The 17,907-nt window shown below is 60.1% G+C and overlaps 2 protein-coding genes across 2 annotated transcripts in view; one reads left to right on the top strand and one right to left on the bottom strand.

Moving 5' to 3' along the window:
- DRC1 (dynein regulatory complex subunit 1) overlaps nt 1-7,903 on the top strand; it is a 43,122-nt gene extending 35,219 nt beyond the window's left edge. Inside the window, exons 11-17 of the mRNA XM_004447540.5 lie at nt 791-903; nt 2,513-2,602; nt 3,095-3,181; nt 4,954-5,132; nt 6,068-6,211; nt 6,553-6,655; nt 7,677-7,903. Of these exons, the coding sequence (XP_004447597.2) occupies nt 791-903; nt 2,513-2,602; nt 3,095-3,181; nt 4,954-5,132; nt 6,068-6,211; nt 6,553-6,655; nt 7,677-7,733 (773 nt within the window). The 3' untranslated portion in view covers nt 7,734-7,903. The remainder of the gene's footprint in view (nt 1-790; nt 904-2,512; nt 2,603-3,094; nt 3,182-4,953; nt 5,133-6,067; nt 6,212-6,552; nt 6,656-7,676) is intronic.
- A 650-nt stretch (nt 7,904-8,553) lies between these two features.
- OTOF (otoferlin) overlaps nt 8,554-17,907 on the bottom strand; it is a 116,358-nt gene continuing 107,004 nt past the window's right edge. The window contains exons 35-47 of the mRNA XM_058287741.2: nt 16,960-17,096; nt 16,704-16,838; nt 16,255-16,392; nt 15,833-15,960; nt 15,556-15,726; nt 14,666-14,826; nt 13,910-14,052; nt 13,463-13,551; nt 12,164-12,262; nt 11,783-12,024; nt 11,243-11,421; nt 11,036-11,136; nt 8,554-9,171 (exon numbers count right to left, since the gene is read on the bottom strand). Coding sequence (XP_058143724.1) covers nt 8,991-9,171; nt 11,036-11,136; nt 11,243-11,421; nt 11,783-12,024; nt 12,164-12,262; nt 13,463-13,551; nt 13,910-14,052; nt 14,666-14,826; nt 15,556-15,726; nt 15,833-15,960; nt 16,255-16,392; nt 16,704-16,838; nt 16,960-17,096 — 1,904 coding nt within the window. The 3' untranslated portion in view covers nt 8,554-8,990. The remainder of the gene's footprint in view (nt 9,172-11,035; nt 11,137-11,242; nt 11,422-11,782; nt 12,025-12,163; nt 12,263-13,462; nt 13,552-13,909; nt 14,053-14,665; nt 14,827-15,555; nt 15,727-15,832; nt 15,961-16,254; nt 16,393-16,703; nt 16,839-16,959; nt 17,097-17,907) is intronic.

Genomic DNA, 17,907 nt, shown 5'->3' on the forward strand with positions numbered 1-17,907 from the left:
TTTACAAAAAGCATTGCAGTAAATAACCTTGTGCATTTTCATATTTTTGGTAATGAATTGTTGGGATAGAGCCCTAGAAGCAGGATTTCTGAACCAAAGGGTAAATGCCTCTGCAGTTTTGCTGGGTATTGCCTCAGAGGGATGATACAATTTTGTATTCCCACCAAACATGATATCTTGTACTTTTAAAAATCTTTTCATATATATTATCTCATCTTACCTTTTGAATAACTGGCAAAACCTGGGGTAGTGCAATGACTTTAATTCCTCTTTTCAGATGGTGACTGTATAGAATAAAACATTTTTCAGTTTTCACAATGTTGGCTCTTGCCGTCAGCTAGCAGGTCTTGCTGGTCATATTTTTCTGTGAGGCAGCCACTACCCACCACCCCCCTTGTACTTGGCTTCTGATGTGCTACAGGTTTAGAAACCAGTTAGCGAATTTGCTAGATTGTCTCTAAAATAAGAATAAATAGTTCACACTCTTCCTCCCCCTTCCTGGTTCATAGCTGAATTTTGAGTTTGATGTTTCCAGGTAGATAGAATTTGGAAAAGTGAGAAATTATGGACTGGCCAAGGTCTTAGGGAAGAGTTTCTTATTCCCCGTCTCTCCAGCTCCTGTCCCCGCGTACAGACTAGGCTTTTTACAGCATAAGGACACTGTGTTATTGCCTCAAAGCAGCGTTTTAAGAGGTTGATTTTCTCAAGCAAAGCCTTTTGACTGTTTCTCAAAGAAAACAAGACCAAGAAGTTATCCTCTTTTTCTTCTTTCTCTCTGACCCTTCTGCAGAAGAGGAGGATGCAGAAGAGACCGCTTCCGACCTGGAGTCTTACATGGACCTGCCACAGCAAATTTCAGCAAAAACCACCAGAAAGATCCTGATGCTTCTGTGTGACGAGTCGGTGAGGCCGCTTTCCCAGGCTGGGCCCCGGGGCTGTGGCAGAGGGGCTCCAGCCGGGTGGCTTTCCACTGTTGCCTCTCTGTGGCCATGGGCCTGGCCGGATGTGGTCCGGGGTCGGGAGTGGGCACCCCGAGGGACGGGCCCTAAGCAGTAGAGCCAGGGGCCCCTGGACTCCCAGGGGAAGTTCGGGGGGCTGCGCCTCACCACTGGCCTGTCTGGCCAAGGCTCTTCCCTTGGTGGGCTACAGCGAGGTGTGGCCTGGGCTGGCTGACAGGCCCCTGCCAATTTAAAACAATGGTTGTTCTGAGAGAGAAGGGGCAGCACCCTGGCCTCTGTGAACCCGTCTGCTAAGTAATGTGCAGCTTGGCGGGAGATTGTACTGGGCTTGTTGGGCCTAGGCTGACTGGATCATGTTTGTTGTAAAACAAAGATTAGACTTAGAGTAAAGGCTGCAGTGGAACTGGTTCAGCTGGAGGCCAGTATTTTTTTAGATTTTCCAGTTCTAAGATGAGTAAAAGAGGAGCATGGAGCAGCAGCCCCGTGTGCACAGGGGACTGTTGGAACCGATTTCTTTGATGTAAGGGTGGGTGGCTGCCCCTTCTCACTGCCGCTTTGGGCAGCTCCTGTGAAGGGAGGAGCTGGCAGGGCCTGCCCTTTGTCTTCAAAGGCGTGCAGTCCTGGCCCCTGGGCACTTGGTCTCTCACCACCTCCCTCCCTTGCACTTCCTGTGCTCTGTGTGCTCTGCTGTAGCACATCCTTCTCCTGCCATGTCTCCCTCCCCTCCAGCTCAGCACCTGCTACGGTGTTTTTTTTTTTAAGATTTTAAATTTATTTCTCTTTCCTTACCACCCGCACCCCCACAGTTGTCTGCTGTCTGTGTCCATTTGCTGTGTGTTCTTCTATATCCGCTTCTATCCTTATCAGCGGCACCGGGAATCTGTGTTTCTTTTTGTTGCGTCATCTTGTTGTATCAGCTCTCCATGTGTGCAGCGCCATTCTTGGGCAGGCTGCACTTTCTTTTGCGCTGGCGGCTCTCCTTACGGGGCTCACTCCTTGCGCGTGGGGCTCCCCTATGCGGGGGACACCCCCACATGGCAGGGCGCTCCTTGAGCACATCAGCACTGTGCATGGGCCAGCTCCACACAGGTCAAGGAGGCCCGGGGTTTGAACCGTGGACCTCCCATGTGGTAGGCGGACGCCCTATCCATTGGGCCAAGTCCGCTTCCCTGCTACTGTGTTCTGTTAGCATTTGGGGATTTAGGAGTGGGGGAGCGAAGTGAGTTGGGTGGGTGGGGACCTGTGACTGAATTGGGGGTGGCCTACTTTGGGGAACTCTGGTACGGTCTGGGGTGGGGGCTGGGAGGTGGGGCGACTAATTCCCGAAGGAGGACTGCCTTTGACCCTGGCCCTGCTCCCTGGGAGCAGCTCGTAGGCTTCCTCTGGAAGTCCTTCCTCTGGAGCCTTCCTCTGGAGGTCCTGCCGTCCACAGTCTCATCTCTGGGGGTTTGTCCCATGGGGCTGTCCCTGGCTAGCCACCGAGAGGGAGGCTGCAGACCCTAGGGCTGGTTCCCCAGTCCTGTCTCTGACGAGATGTACTTCCTCCTCTTCAGGGGTTCCTCATAGAGAGCAAGCTGCTGAGCATTCTCCTCCCGCTGGAGAAGAACGAATGCTATCTGCTGAGGCTGGACGCCATCCTCTCGGTGAGTGGACGTGGGCTGGGATGCGGCCTGCTCCGCTGTAAGACAGGCCTGATGTTTTTCTGACCTTGCCTCAGCTAGGAGTAGACTTGCCTGGGCTCACCCTTAGGTCCTTCCCTGGGCTTACTCCTCATGCAACAAGCCGTTTCCATGTCTCCCATCCCCGACGCTTCACTGCCACCTCCTTTCTCTCATGGTCCAGCTCTCAGACTGTGCGTTCTCCCCGAAATGCAGCCATGTGCTCGGCGTCCCCCGGGCACTCTCACAGCACCGGGTGTGTGTGGAGCTGCGCCTGCCCTTCTGGCTCTGCTTCTCTCTGTTGTGACGTGTTTGTGCCCTCATGGCACTGCAGCCTTCCAGCGCCGGCACCGTCTGCTCCGGGCCAGGCCAGCGCCTTCTCGTCTGAGGAGCTCCGGGTCTCTGGACTCCCCGGCCCTGCGGGTGGCTCAGTTGTCTTCACTAGATGCTTGAGCAGCTGTCCTATTTCTTCCCCAGGCCCTTGGAATTGAAAATGAGGATGACGTGTATAAACTGGTGAACTTCTTCCTCAAATACCGAGCTCAGCAGTTATCCTCTAGCCAGGTAAGCTGAGGCACAATTAAAAAGAGAGGTTTTGATTCTCCTAGAAACCTGCGAATGGCATTGCTGCCATTGAAGAATTCTTCTGAGGAATAATGGGAGCTTTACATACATCCCTGATAACATCTCAGCGTTTACATTACCATTATCATTATCATTGTTTTCTCTATTCGCAGAGGAAAGTATGGCTAGGGGCGAGATGCTGTTCTCATGCTGAGGCCAAAGGAACCTTTCCTGGCCGTCTCTCAAAGCCAAGCCTCAGCCACTACTAGACCCAGGCCCACCAAGTTTTGAATATTTAGATCCTTAACACTTTCCTGCAATACCTAGTCTGATTGTAATTGAGTTCAGTAAAAGAATCAAATATCAATTATTCTGAAGAAAAGAGTCATCATCTTAAAAAACAATTTGAATTTTAAAAATGTTTTTAATTTTGTTAGCTTCAGGGTAGGTATCTTGAAATGCTTCTGAAAAGAGTTGGCTAGGCTATCTTTGAATTGGCAAACAAAACCCAGAAGCCATAAAGGAAAAAAAAAGATATATTAGACTACATTTAAAAAATGCTGTAGGACAAAAACCAAAACACAAAGTTAAGCTGGGGAAAAATATTTTCAACTTGAATCTCAGTTAGAGGTTAATATGCTTAATATATAAAGAACTCCCATAAATCAATAATAAAAAGACCAATAATTCAATGAAACAAATGAGGGATATGAACAAACCCTCCTGGAAGTTTGTTTTCTTGATCATAAAAGATACCAAGATTACTTGTAATAAAAGAAATAAAAATCAAAACTGCTCTGAACTATTTTTCTCCTATCAAGTTGGCAAAAATCTGAAAGTCTGATAACAAGTAGAGGTGGTGAGGCATGGGGAACAGGCGCTCTCTCATGTTGCTGGTGGGATTTTAAACTGTTGTAACCTTTGGGGAGGGTATTTTGGCTGTATTAGTTACAAATTCCCAAACCGCGCACTCTTTACCCAGCAGTTCATCTTCTGGGATTTTATTCTGCAGACATATCTCAATACATTTGAAATGAAGTGTTTACTATAGATTATTCTTTGCTGCCTGCTTTGAAATGGCAGAAGATTGCAAACAACCTAAATGTCCATCATTAAGGAATTGAATAAGTAATATCTGGTACAACTACACAATGGAATGCAATCAACTATAAAAAATGAAAGAACAAAGACATTCTTTATTTATCTGGAAAGATCTCTCAGGGTTGTTGGTATGTGAATAAAGCAAAGTACAGGATTGGATATAAAGTATGGTATCGCTTATGTAAAAATGAGACAGAAAAGTATGTATAGGTGTATGCATGTAGACATATGTATACATTTGCTCGATATACATAATATTTCCTTGGAAGGATTCATAAGAAACTGGTAACAGTGGTTTGCTCAGCTGAGTGGACAACAAGATAGGAGTAGGAGGGAGACATTAAATTTCAAAATTAGAACAAAATTTGATTTGTCTTCTGATTTCTGAGGACATTTATAACATGTGAGAGTTATAAATATCAATAAAACAAACGCCTGGGAACCCAGAGTGAGAACTAGAACCTTATTGCTTCGAAGCCCCCTCTGGGCCTCTTCCTTCTCTTCTCACTCTTTCTTTCTTTGTGTTTGTGGCTCCTTCCGCAGCTCTAGAACAACTTTTCTCCATGTCTTCCCTTCCCGTCTCTTCATACACCTCGTGTTTGTGTGTCCCCAGCCCCAAGGCACCCTGGCTCCTTTCTCTGGGTCACCCCCTGGACTGTCCCCCTCTGCAGGAACGAGTGAGCGTGGTGGCGGCCCCGGGGTCCGGAGAGATGCTAGGCCTTGAAGAAGGAAAGGGAAGCCTTCCCAAGGGGGAGGACGTGAAGGAGACCCCACCATCTCCCAGGCTTATCCACCCCAATGACGTTCTCAAGGTTCTGAGGGCGTTCGTCATGGGCCTGAAGAAGCCCAGGTGGGCCGTGGGGCCGGGGGCTGGCCTGGGAACTGGGGCGTGTGGTGTGGTGGGGTGCCAAGCAGATGTGTGTGAGCGGGGAAGCGAGTAATAGGATAGCTGAGAGCAGGGCTGCCCGGTGCCGCGGTGCTCTTTCATTCACTCAGCAAACATTTATTGAGGTCTGTCTTGTGCAGGCACTGGGGGCCCAACACATTGTGCCTGGAGCAGTGGTAACCGCATGTGCAAGGAGTAGAGAGGGTCAGAGGAGGAAGCCGTGTGTCAGAGGAGATGGCACCGGAGCTGGGTTTTGCTATGCGGGTCAAGTGGGGCAGGGCATTTCTGGACACAACAGGGGACCAGGCCTGGCAGGCTCTGGGAGTCATGTCAGGGAGGGACGGCTGGGGTGTCCAGTGTCTGGGAGGTGGGGGCCGGGGTGGCCAGGACCAGGGCAGATCTTGGAGAGCCAGTTGACTGGGAGCCAGGAACTTGCCCTGGGCCTTAGGGAGATTGCTTGGGTGGCTGGAGGGGGTGAGGCTGGGTCCAGGGAGCACAGCCTGGTGTCCAGGCGGAGGTGGTGGTGTCCTGGGTCAGCACCGTCCCTGTGGGCCAGGGAGTGGCGGCAGGCTCTGAGAGCGGGCTTGGCCAGGTCGCTGAAGGAAATGGGGTGCAGTCAGGGGCTGTGCTGTGAGGGAAGCGGACTGAGAGAAAGAGGGGGTGCCTAAAACTCCAGTGGTGACTTCACAGAGGTGACCAGGGCACCAGGGATCAGGAAACCTGGAGGTGGGCCTATGTGCTCGCTTGAGAGTCCTCGTCATCTGGTAGACCTGTCTAGCTGGGTGGAAGAGCAGCCACGTGAATCCCAGCCATTCCTAGAGGGGGCGCCCCGACTGGCCCCGCTTGGGACCTGGGGGGTGCCCAGGGGAAATGATGGTGCCCCGGCTCCTCACCCGCAGGAACTCCCGGCCGTCGCCGAAGTTGGCAAAGGAGGTGCGGGACACCTCGAAGGACTCTGAGTACTGGGCGGCCCTGGCCACCGTGATCCCTCCCAAAAGGCACAGCCTGTGGGACGCCCTGTACACAGCCTTGGAGAAGTACCAGTAAGTGCGGGAGCCGAGGTGGGTGCGCGGGGGGAGGAGGCTGCGTGGTGCGGCCACACCTGCCACCTCCCCGCTGTAGGAAAACTTGGCAAGAAAAGCCAGGCAGGGAGACCCTGGGCGGGCAGCGCTGGTGGCCTCTCTCTTCTGCTCCTGCCAGCCTGGCTCGTGCCCGCCGCCAAGGCTGCCCTGGTGGCTGGGTGGTAAATGAGGCTTCTGGGAGCAATGCCAGCTCCTGGGGTCTTCCCCCACCTCCAATCAGGCCGGAATCACAGAGATCCTGGCCTCGCTTTGCCGGAGGATGGAGTGTTCAACCAACCTTTAAGCTCTTTTTCTGCCCCAAGCCTCGTCCTGACCCAGAGGGCCCAGCTGCTGACGGAAAATGAGTCTCTGGAGCAGCAGAACACAGAGCTCCAGCTGCTGCTGCAGCAGTATCTCGGGTCCAAGGTGGGTGGCAGGGGCCCCCACGCAGGCAGGCGGGAGGCTGGAGGCGGGCCGGGGCGGATGCTGGCGATGAGGAGCCCCTCCGCCGCCAGAGGCCAGGGCTCCTGGAGATAGAGCTGCGTTGGAGAGCACCGCGGCTCGGACCTCAGGCTGGGAGGATTATTGGGCAGGGGCGTGGGTGTTGCCCGAGGGCCCCTCCAGGTCTGCTGGCTTGTCACCGTGCCCCTCTGATGCCTGTCGCGATGGTTCTTAGCAGCTGCACCAAAGCCAGTAAGTAGCAGCTCACGGAGCCCTTTCGCCGGGCCTTCCTTTGATCCCAACACCCTCCCTGTGGGTAACAGGGTGGAAATTATTCTCCCATTTCACAAAAAGGGGGATCAAAACTCCAGGCTCATGAATTGCACAGAGCCCCGGGCTTGTGCCACGTGCCCAGCTCAGGTTGTCTGGCCTGTCTCCTGGCTGCAAGGGCTTCCTCATGTGGTACAGTCCCCTGGCCCTCGACTTCCCCGTGCCCTGGTAAGGGGTGATGTCTCAGCCCCCTGCTCCGAAGGAAGGGGCCCCCGCAGAGCCCAGACTCTCCGCTGGCATGGAACCTCGTGTGGCTGCTGAGAATGGGGGTCGGGGCGCCCGGGGCCCAGCACACGGCACCGGCTGCAGTGTGAGAGGCTCGGGGATGCCTCCGGGCCACACCTGGAGGGGGTGTGCCAAGCCTTGGTGGCATTGTGGCCTCTCGGCCTGCGACATTTGGCGACAGTGGGGAGGAGTGAGCTGGGGACAGTGGAGGAGGGGAGGCTGAGAATAAATTAGGGGGAGGACGGGCGCCTGCTCCGAGGTCCAACAGCAGGAGCAGAAGCTCAGTAGGCCATGCTGGGACATGGGTGCTTCCAAGGCATCCTCCAGCTTCAGAGAGGAAGGGCTGGCAGGGCTTTGGTGTCATGTGGGGAGCCATGTGCTTGCCCCACAGAAGTCACGAAGAAGAAGGGCCCTGGGGAAAATGTCATGATCGTCGTTCTTGCTTTTCCAGATAAACTCCGAGCTGCAGGTTCCTCCGACTCAGGCGTTCCGGGTGCCCACGAAGTAGAGCCAGGCCCGAGAGGCTGCTGCGTGGGGACCGAGCCAGCCCGTGCCACCCTCGAGCTGCCTGGGCCCGCCGCCTGGATTGTCCGGGGCTGTTTTTAAAGGGCCTGTCAAAAGGGCAACAAGAGGAGTTGCCGAGATGCCGCACGCTACGATTAAAGCCTTTGAAAGGTTGTGGCTGATGCTCTAGTGGGACGAGGGCCCCTGCCCCCACCTCTGCGTCACGAGGGGCCTTTGTCCGGGGCCTCCTCGGTGGTGTGAGAACAAGGCCCTCGCTGTGAGGTGGCCGCCGGGGGCGGTGGCGTGGGGCTGGTGCTGGCTTTGGGGGCCTTTACTTTGTCTGGGTGGGGTCTGGGGCCTTTCGGGGCCTGAAGGACCTTGGAGGGAGTTTCTAGGCCTACCCTGCTGTGCCCCGGGGCTGTGGGCTGAGGGGCTCCCACAGGCTCCTCCCAGGGGCACCCGAGCCGTCAGGCCTGCGCCCCAGCTCGCCTTGAACCCTAGGCCGTGCAGGGCCACCGCAAGCCCCTGGCCTCACCCACACCGCGGCTGTCCCCTCACCTCACCGACTGCAGACTTGGCTCAGGGTTTGGTTTCTTTTATTAAGAGGAAAATCACCACTCGAGAAAGGAAAGGAAGCTGACAGGAGCCCAGCTCTGGCGGGCAGGCGCAGCCCTGGCGGAGGGGAGGGGGTTGCAGGGAGCGGCGGGGTTGGCGCTCACTGCTCCTGTGGGGGCTTGGGGCGCTTGTCCCGGCAGGCCCAGCTCTGGGAGGCGACCAAAACCCACAGGTGGGACGGGAACTCCTCCCCAGCGTGGGAGCCAAGGGCCCCAGCGTGGAGCCATGTGGAGTGGGTTTGTGGGTAGGCCCGGCCCACTTCTGCAGAACAGGGACCCGCTGCAGGGCCGCGGTGTTCTGGTTCATTCCTTCTGACAGCCCTGCGCCCTGGCCCATGCTTCTTGGTTAATTTTCTTCACGCTTTAGTCCTGGAAAGTTCTGGGGTCGGAAGGCCCAGGGCAGGGTTGGGGCAGCTTCCTCTGGACCCAGGGTCTGAAGTGGGTGATGCCTGAGCTCCAACCGCCCAGCCCTTCCCACACCCTGCAGCCCCGCGGGCCGGGAGAGAAGGGGCAGGGCCGGGCAAGCTGCAGCGCGGGCGGGCCAGCAGGAGGTGGGCTCCTGGGACCCTGAGGGCCCCAGGGGGCAGGGAAGCCGCCAAGGCCAGGGAGTACAGCCGCCGGGGAGCGGGGCCGCGGGGCCCTGGCGCTCAGGCCCCTAGGAGCTTCTTGACCATGTAGCCCGGGAGGCTGTAGAGGAAGAGGGCGAGCAGGAGCAGCCCCAGCAGCGCCAGCACGATCTTGACGATGAGCCACTTGTAGCGGGTGCAGATGAGGTACTTGATGGACTTGAGGGGGTTGAGGAACCAGACGAAGGCGGTGTCGGGCCGGCTGGGGGACAGGAGGGGCAGCTGTCAGGCAGTGGCGGGAGCCCTCCCCCACGCACCCCCTTCCCTCAGCCCTTCCAGACCCCAAGAAGCCCTGGCCCGGGCAAGGGCTCAGAACAGCAAGCACTGTCCTCTCTGCAGGACACTGCGGAGCCTCCAGCCTTCTTGCCAGGGCCTCGACAACATTCCTGGCAGGTGGGCATCCAGCCTCTACTTGCAGTGATGGGGAGCTCACTGCTTGAAGAACTGCAGGGAGTTCTGACTGTTAGAAAGCTCCTTTACTTAGCGCTTTATTGTACGCAGTCTGGTGTGGCCTTGGTGTGCGCTCACTGGGATTCAGCATTTCTGAGCCTCTTGCCCTCCCTGATGCCCGCAAGCTTCTGCCCCCACCACAGCCTGCCCGGCCCCGGGGTGCCAGCCACTGCTCTCCCTTCTGCACAGCCTCCCAGCCAAGAAGAGCTTGTTGAGCTTTGCCTTCTGTTGCTTGTGTTACAAAAACGAAGGTTTCATAAAATGTCACGATATAAAATCGAAGGATTACATAAGCTTTTTCAAACCACTTCCCTGCCAATTCCTCAAAGACACGGACCCCGTGCCCCCCCAGAGCTGGGCTCTGTGCACTGGGGTGGCAGAGCCTGGGCTTGGGAGATGGGCACCAGGGTGGAACCCCAGCTGTGACGGGCAAGTTTGTGCTGCTTTGAACCTCAGTTTCCTCGTTCACCAAAGGAGGTTGGAGAAAGCTGAGCACAGTGGGCAGGGGGCACTCAGAACGTGGCCTAGTAAGAGGCTTGAGTGGGATGGCGTCCCATCGCAGGGCAGGAAACAGTGCTGGCACTTGCTGGCCCGTCCTTGCCACACCCTGTCCCCTTTCCTTGTCCCCACCTCAACTTCTTTCTGCCAAAGAAGTTGGGATGAAGTCTGTCGGGAATGTCACTGGGAGAGGAAGTGGTGCCATGTGGAGAGGTCTGGATTGGCAATTTGGAAGCCCAGGTTCGAGTCCTAGATCTGCCCTCGTTTTCCGGGTGACCTTGGGCAAGTGATTTCACCTTGCTGGCCTAATATGTAAAAAGTGAAATGACCAGTTCTGAGATTCTGCTCTGAAAGCTGCAAGCTGCTGTGTGTGTGTGTGTGTGTGTTGCACACGCGGCCCAGCTCACGAGCACTTGGCACACAGGAAGAAGGGAGAAGTACCAGACCCGGGGGGGCAGCAGGGCTCAGGCCCCCAGGATCTTCTTGGCCAGGTAGCCAGGCACAGAGTAGAGGAAAAGAGCGAGCAGGAGCAGCAGCAGCGCGAGCAGCAGCAGCTTGAGGAGCAGCCGGCGGTACGCGCGCCACAGGAAGTAGCGGGCAGACTTGAGAGGGTTCAAGAACCAGATGAAGCTCGTGTCGGGCCGGCTGAGCAGAGCAGAGGGAGTGTGGAGAGAGGACAGAGGGGGCGCGGTCGGGGTGCGGAGAGGGGCCCGGCCAAGGAGGCAGACCCTGGGCTGAGCCTGGAGGCCTGGCACCTCCCCAGCCATGGGGCTGGCCGAGCCCGAGTTCCACCACGAGAGCTGCTTGGGTTTGGCAAAACTAGGAAGAGCAATCAGCCTGTTCAGCGGGACCTTCCCTAGGGGAGGAGCTGAGCCGGGCCTGGCACCCCTGGCTCACCCTCAGAGCTGGACTGGGAGTCAGGGGACAGGGAGGGGAGGAAGGAGGCGCCCACAGTGAGGCTGCGGCCAAGGAAGGGTGCCGAGGGCAGAGGTACCTGGGGAGTAGGGAGGGAAAGAAGCTTGGAAGGTTCTGGCCCCGCTCTGGCCCCTCCTTCCTGTCCTGTTCCGGTGCCCACTCCCCAGGGACCTGCGCGGCAGGGGCCAGGCAGGGCCACTCACTTGGGTTTCTCTAGGGGGTCGGGCTCGTTGCGGGCCAGGCCCACTGGATTTTTCTCAGCCTCCTCGGCCGTCAGGAGATGCAGCTCGGCCTCCACCTTCCCCTGCAGAGAGCGGACAGCGAGGTCCCAGGGCCCGGGCCGGGCACCAGGCCCCGGCACCCAGCCTACCCCAGCCCTGCCCGCTGCCCGGGCGGGAGGGGGCGCCCACCGTGAGCTCAAACTCGTCGTTCTCATTGCGGGCCAGCAGGGGCCACCAGCCCTTGACGCGCTTCTGCTTGAAGATGGAAACTAGGGGCACGTCCACCTCCCCCGTGGCCATCTCCATGGAGCACTGCTTGGCTGTCTTGGCACCCCGCGGGAACCGGTTCAGGTCCAGCTCGATGGCCCCTGCGGCGACCTCAGCGTCAGCTCGGGGCTGCAGGGCGGGGCTCCCGGCCCCAGGGCCCCTGCTGGCTGAGCCCACTGCCCGATACCCCGTGCCTGTCCCCCTGCCCTCCCTGAGCTGGGCTCAGGGGCAAGTTGGAGTTTAGACAGAAGCCTGGCTGGACGAGGAGCCCTTGGGCCTGGGAAGTCTCCCGACTCCTTCAGGGCCCTTCCGCAGGGGGACTGCCCCCTTCCAGGAGCACCCCAAGGGCTCTGCCAGCACCCTGCAGGCCGCCGAGCTCACCTGCCGGCGCATGGCCCTGCCCCCGCCTCCTCTCCACCCCCCGTGCCCACCCCCACCCCCCGCCCCCTCCCCGCTCGGCACCCAGGAAGTCGTCGGCGGAGAAGTGGTCAGCGTCCCAGATCTGCAGGGTGAGCCGCGCGGGGATCTTGTACTCCGTCTCGTCCCAGGAGAACATGGACTCCTTCTTGGAGATGACGATCTTCTCCTCGGCCGCCAGGTAGTCGAAGGGGAACAGGTAGCGCCAGTTGAAGTTGCCCTCGCCGGTGAGGGAGTGGTAGTGGACGTCCGTGTCCTGCTTGTCCTCCTGCTGGCCCTTCAGCCACCTGTGGGCGCCGGGCACGCGGGACCTGCGGCCACGGCCAGTGGGCCCCCGCCCCCGCCGCCACCCCTCTCCCTCTCCCCGCTCCCGGGCAGGGGGCGCGCCCGGCCCAGCCCTCTCCCAGCCCAGGGACCCCCACCCACCCCCGCACAAAGATGTCACTGGACTTCTCCCCGGTGAAGAAATCGTCGTCCTCCAGGACCACCTCATCCGTGTTCCACACGATGACCCGAAGCTCGTACCTGAGCGGGGGGGACAGGGTGGGGGTGGGCCGCAGCCCCGGGTGGGGGTCGGCCCAGGGAGGCGGCGGGAGAAGCTGAGGGACGCCGAGGGAGGCCGCTGCCCGCCTGGCTGTTGTGAGGAATCTGTCCTGCCTGGGACAGAAGGACAGTCCAGGGCACGGGGCTGACTCTAGGCAGGCCGGGAGCAGGGATCGGGAGGTCGCTGGCTGCTGGGGGCACTGAGGGCGGCCTGGAGAGCCAGGGGCCAGTTTCCCTGTCTCCTGGGGTAGAAGCTTCATGCCAGCCTTAGAGGTTCACACTGAGGCCCGCAGCCCGCCCTGGAAGCCCAGGGACACTGGTCTCCTCTATGTCTTTGTCCCCGAAGAGGATTGTCCCCCCTCATTGTCGATGAGGTCGTTACATCTCAGATGGGGCTGCGTTGTCCTCCAAAAATTGGCTGGAGTGGGGCTCTCGTTGGGGTTAGAGAAAGAACTGGAAGCCCAAGCTCAGGGGACACGAGGGGCTGGGGTACCCCCTGGTGGCCGACCCAGGAACAGCGGCTCACGGCCTCGGGCACAGACTCGGAGGCTGGCCCAGGTGGACCCGGCTACGTCATCGCAGGGCTCAGCGCACAGTGAAAACGCTTTCCAGAATTTCAGGACAGTGATGGCGAGCATTAAGCCACTCACGGGGCCCTTCTGGGCGTGGGGCCCTGGGGGACAGCACAGGTGGCCTACCCAAGAAGCCGGCCCTGATGCCCGGGGCTGAGGGCGTCAGCTGGCGGGACTCGATCCCGGGCACACTGAGACCAAGGAGACAAAGTGGCCCGGCGGCATCCCCCAGGGCGGCAGGTGGCTGGGTGCCTGCACCCCGCCTGGCTGAGGGGACGAGGCCGAGCAGGCTTTCCGGGGTCTGCACCCCAGGTGTGAATGCACCTGTGCCCGAGGGGAGGGTTTCTTGGGTGAGCTGCGAGGGCATGGGGCGCACGGGTAGGAGCATGGGTGCTGTGCACCCGGGGAAGGTGAGGCCGGAGTGTTGTCGTCTCCCTCGTGGACAGCCGGGTGGGGACATGGGCTTCTCTGACCCAACAGTGCCCCCCCACCCCAAGGCCCGGCAATCACCCTGGGGGGCTGGAGCCTCCCACCGGAAGGCCCGGGGGCTGGCGGGTAGGGGTGCAGGGCAGGGAGGGCGGTGGCCCCCTCCGCTCCCCCAGCAGCTCACTTCTTGGGTTTCCGGGGCGAGATGTCCAGCGGTGTCCCGGGAGCTGGCATGTCGGTGGGGAACATGTCCACCCACAGCTCCAGGCGGCCCTGAGGGAGAGCGGGTGGCGTGGCAGGGCTCGTCCCCCCCCCTCCCCACTGCGCACGAAGCTCAGCTCCCCTCTCTCCTCTCCCTGCCCCGTGGTCTGCCGAGCACCCATTTCATCCTCTTTCGTCCAGGGGTGCAGGAATTCAAAGGGTGTCCCCAGGGGCCTTCTGAGGGAGACGGCCCCGCCCGAAGCAAAGACACAGGCCCCTCCGGGTGCCCTGAAGGGCCTTGGTGGGGGTGGGGGACCTGCCGGGCTCTGGGGGAGGCAGGGACTGGCAGGAGGCCCCAGTCCTCTTAAGGGTTGGGACCCACGGGGCCCATGCGCCCCAGAAGCCCCGACCCCGGCCAGGCCACTGTCACCTGCTCGATGCCGGGCTTGTCGGGGTTGAGCAGTGGCCGCGTCTCCACGTGCTCGGGCACCAGGCGGCAGCCCACGCGGGGGATGTCCTCCCAGTGCCTCAGGGCGGACAGCGCCACGTGCTCGTCTGTCGGCTTCCTCTGACCTGTGGGTGCCGCAGGGTCAGCACGGACCTGTGCGGGGCTGGGAACTTAGGCCACCGCCCATCTGCCCCACGTCTGGTTTACTGGTGGGGAAGCCGAGGCACAAAGGGAGAAACGGCCTCCCCAAGGTCTGAGCTGCCCCGGGGGGCCCACGAGGGCTGTGTTCTTGGGAGTCCTCTGCCTGGAGACCCTTGACCAGAGACCCCCGCTGGCTGTAGAGAGGACGGTCAGGGAGGGGCGGAGCCCACTCCCTGTCCCAGCGCCAGGCCATGGCGACCGCAGGCTCCCGCTGCAGACTCGCCCTGCTTCTCGGGGAAGTGCCATGTGGGCAAAGGGGGGGGGCGGTGGACCTGGACCCACACCTCGCTCTGCCTCCTCGGAGCCGGGTGACCTTGGATAAGTCACTGAACCCCTTTGGGTCTCAGTTTCTTCATCTGCAGAAGGGTTATAACCCCCTACGCATCAAGGAGGTAGAGAGAGGGGGCAGTGGGAGGGGTGTCGGGGCAGAGGCCGTGCAGATGGCAGTGGGGCTCGGGGTCCCTCACGCCCAGGCTCGGGCAGCGGGCGCCCCGCCCGGGTCCCCGAGAGCCCCGGCGAGCGGGCGGCGCGGGGTACCGTTCTCGTCCTCCAGCTCCGCGGGGCCGATGAAGACGCGATTGGCCACCTTGACTCGCCCGGGGGGCCCGAAGTGGGGGCCGTCCACCTTGCCCTCCTTGCAGAGCCGGCCCAGGACCTGGCTGGGCCGCAGCGGGTCCCGCCAGATGTTGTAGCCGTGCCTGCGGGGGGGCGAGCGCGTGGCCGGGGCCGCCGGAGACCTGCCCCGGCCCCGCCAGCAGCGGGAGCCCCCCGCGCCCCAGACCGCCTCCCTGCTTCCCGCCCCGCGTCCAGTGTCCTCCATCCTTCAAGGCCCAGCACCCAGTCCCCCCCCCAACCCCCGTCCACCCTGGGCCCCCTCCTCTGGACCCTCAGACACTCCTGTATGGGATCCCGGGAGAGGTCAGGGGGTCTCAGCAGCCCGTGGGGGGCAGGCCAGCCCCCTCCTCTCTGCACCCTGTCCCCAGCCCCCCTCCTCCATCTTGGACTCCCCCCAGCTCTGTCCTTGCTTTTTTTCTTCTTCTTCTTTATTTTCTTTTAAATGTTATGTTAAAAAAAGAAGAGGTCCCCATATAACCCCCACCCCCCACCCCACCCCTCCCGCATCAACAACCTCTTCCCTCATCATGGCACATCCGCTGCACCTGGTGAATACATTTTGGGGCACCACTGCACCCCATGGACAGTGGTCCACATTGCAGTCTCCACTCTCCCCCAGTCCACCCCATGGGCCACGGCGGGACACACAACATCCAGCATCTGTCCCTTGCTTTGGAATCAGCAGTCCTGGGCCCGGAAGGGTGCGCTGGGGCCCGGCGTGCAACAGGACCCTTCCCACGTGGCCGGGCCGGGGAGCTGGGCTTTAGGGGTCCCGGCGCGCCCCGCCCGCCACCTGCCCCCCGCCTGCTCACGTGGAGTAGGTCTGGGCGATGCCGCAGGTGGCACGGTGCTTGCTGTAGAAGCGGTTCTCCAGGTCAATCCTGGTCTCCCCGATGAGGTCGTCCGTGCCCACCAAGTCCCAGTCGTAGACGGCCACCGTCAGCATGGACTCCATGGGGAAGGAGGCCTCGATGTCAAAGGACCTGGCGGAGGGGGTGCGGGGGGCTGAGGGGAGCCGCGGGGCGCGGCGCGAGGCCGTCTGCGCAGGGGGTGCCAGGCTGGGGCAGGGAGGGTGCCCCGCGGCCTTACTTCCCGAAGACAGGGTTCAGCTGCTTGGAGATGTAGTTCTCCTTGTCCCGGATGTCGGTCTTGCCCAGCCGGATGGCGATGTAGGGGTCGGCTTTGCCGTTGATGTCCGCGGGGTGCAGGTCTGTGGCCTGGGATGGGGGTGGGTGCTGCCCGAGCAGGCCCCTCCGAAGCCCACCCCCTCCCCGTCTCCAGGAGCCCCTGGCCCGCTCCCCGGCAGTCCCGTGGTGGGGAGGGGCAGGGGCCGGGGCACTGGACAAGAGTCAGGAGACTTGCTGTGGGACCCTGGGCAAGTTGCTTCCCCTTTCTGGGCCTTGGCCTTCTCCAATAGGAAAGTCGGGGGACGGGGTCTCTCTGGCACCCCCAGTCCAGTTGTTGCAGACCCTCCCTGGTGGAGGAGCGGGGAGACCGGGGTGGGGTCTCACTCGGACTACGTAGACTCGGACCAGCACGTTGATGGGGTCGTTGCTGGGGATGCCCTGGAACATGCCATAGGTGGGGTCGTAGCCGGCTTCCCGGGACACGTCCTCTGGGAGTGGCACTTTGTACACGCAGAGGGAGCCCTGGGAAGTGGCACGGCCGGGGAGTGTCAGGGGGGGCATTCCAAGTGGCCCAAAGCTCCCAGGAGCTGATCCTGCCGGGCAGGGCCCTAACCTATTAGTTGCTGGATCATACGGGGGTCCGGGGCTTCTGGAGGGGGGGGGCGGGCAGCAGGGGGAGCTGCGGGGCTCAGGTGCCCTTTACCCACCAGCAGGGACACATCTCGGATTTTAACACCAGGACGGCTGATGGTTGCCCCTGACCGTCGCTCTGGCCTTGGGGTGGGGAAGAGAGCTGGGCCCAGGGCCCAGGGCCTGGGGCTCGGGGGCCTGACCTTGAACCGGCCCACGATGCGCTCCTCCTCGGTGGAGCCGTCCTCGTCGTCCCCCGTCTTGCCCCGCAGCAGGTTGAAGGTGTGCAGCCAGTCCTCAAAGTTGTCGAACTCCGACTCCAGCTCTTTGGGGTACACCTGAGCCGGCCTGGCCCATCAGGGGGAGGATGCCCGGCCACGGTCTGGGGCCTGCCCCACTTGCTCGCCGCCTGCCACCCCCGGCCCCCAGCCGCCCGCTGGTCTGTACCCGGGCTCTCACCTTAAGCTCATCAATCCTGGGTTTCTTCTTCTCGGGGGCCTCGGACCCCTGGCTGGGGCCCGCGCCCTGCACCCTCCTCTTCTTGTCCTCCTTTGCGGCCTTCGCCTTCTCCTTGCCCTTCATGGGCCCCTTCGGGCCTGGCCAGAAACAAAAGGAAGCCCCGGTCAGTGTGGAGAGGCAGGAGGGAGACGTCCTGACCAGGAAGGCCTGGGTTCGAGATCCACCAATTTCCAGAGGTCACTCTCCTTCTCAGGACTCGGTGTGCTGGGTGAAATGCAGGCGGAAACCTCGAGATGCTTGCCTCATGTGTGTGCCTGGGGAGCCCTTTGCCCTTGGCAGAGTCGGGCAGGAAAGGAGCACAGGTTTGGGAGCCAGGAGGCCTGTAGATGTGCAGCACTGTGTCAGCTCGCTCTCCTCTCTGGCCTCACAGTCTCCTCGACTGTAACAGTGAGAGGGTTGTTCTATATTGGCCTTTCCCAAATTATATTCAGCAGAAGGCCAGGTGTAGATGGTGTTGGCATGCTTTAGAAGGAAGGGTATTGTGGTCAAATGAGCTGGAAAAATATTTTATGTTGTGTCATCCTTTTAGCGATTTAGAACATACGTTTGCATACTAAAGGCTCTGAGAAGTCCTGCAGCAAAGCAACCTGTTTAAGCTTGTTTAACCCAGTGTGTCCCCAATTATTTGACCACAGAATCCTATCTTCCCTCCAGAAATACCCATTAATATTGTTCCAAGGATAAAGGTCTGGGAAATGCTGGATGGGATAGGCTCCGAGGTCCCTCCCAACTCTGACCTTCTGTGGCTGTACATGTCTGCCCGTCACTGTGTTTGCTCAACTGGTCAGAGTCAAAGTCAAAGTCATTCTCCATAAGGGCCTAAGCCTATTCCCTGGTGCCTCGGGACATCCGATGATGGCTGTCCCTGGATGCCGCAGCTGGAGGGGC

The sequence above is a fragment of the Dasypus novemcinctus genome, chromosome 25 (genome assembly GCF_030445035.2).
Source record: "Dasypus novemcinctus isolate mDasNov1 chromosome 25, mDasNov1.1.hap2, whole genome shotgun sequence".
Lineage (NCBI taxonomy): Eukaryota > Metazoa > Chordata > Mammalia > Cingulata > Dasypodidae > Dasypus > Dasypus novemcinctus.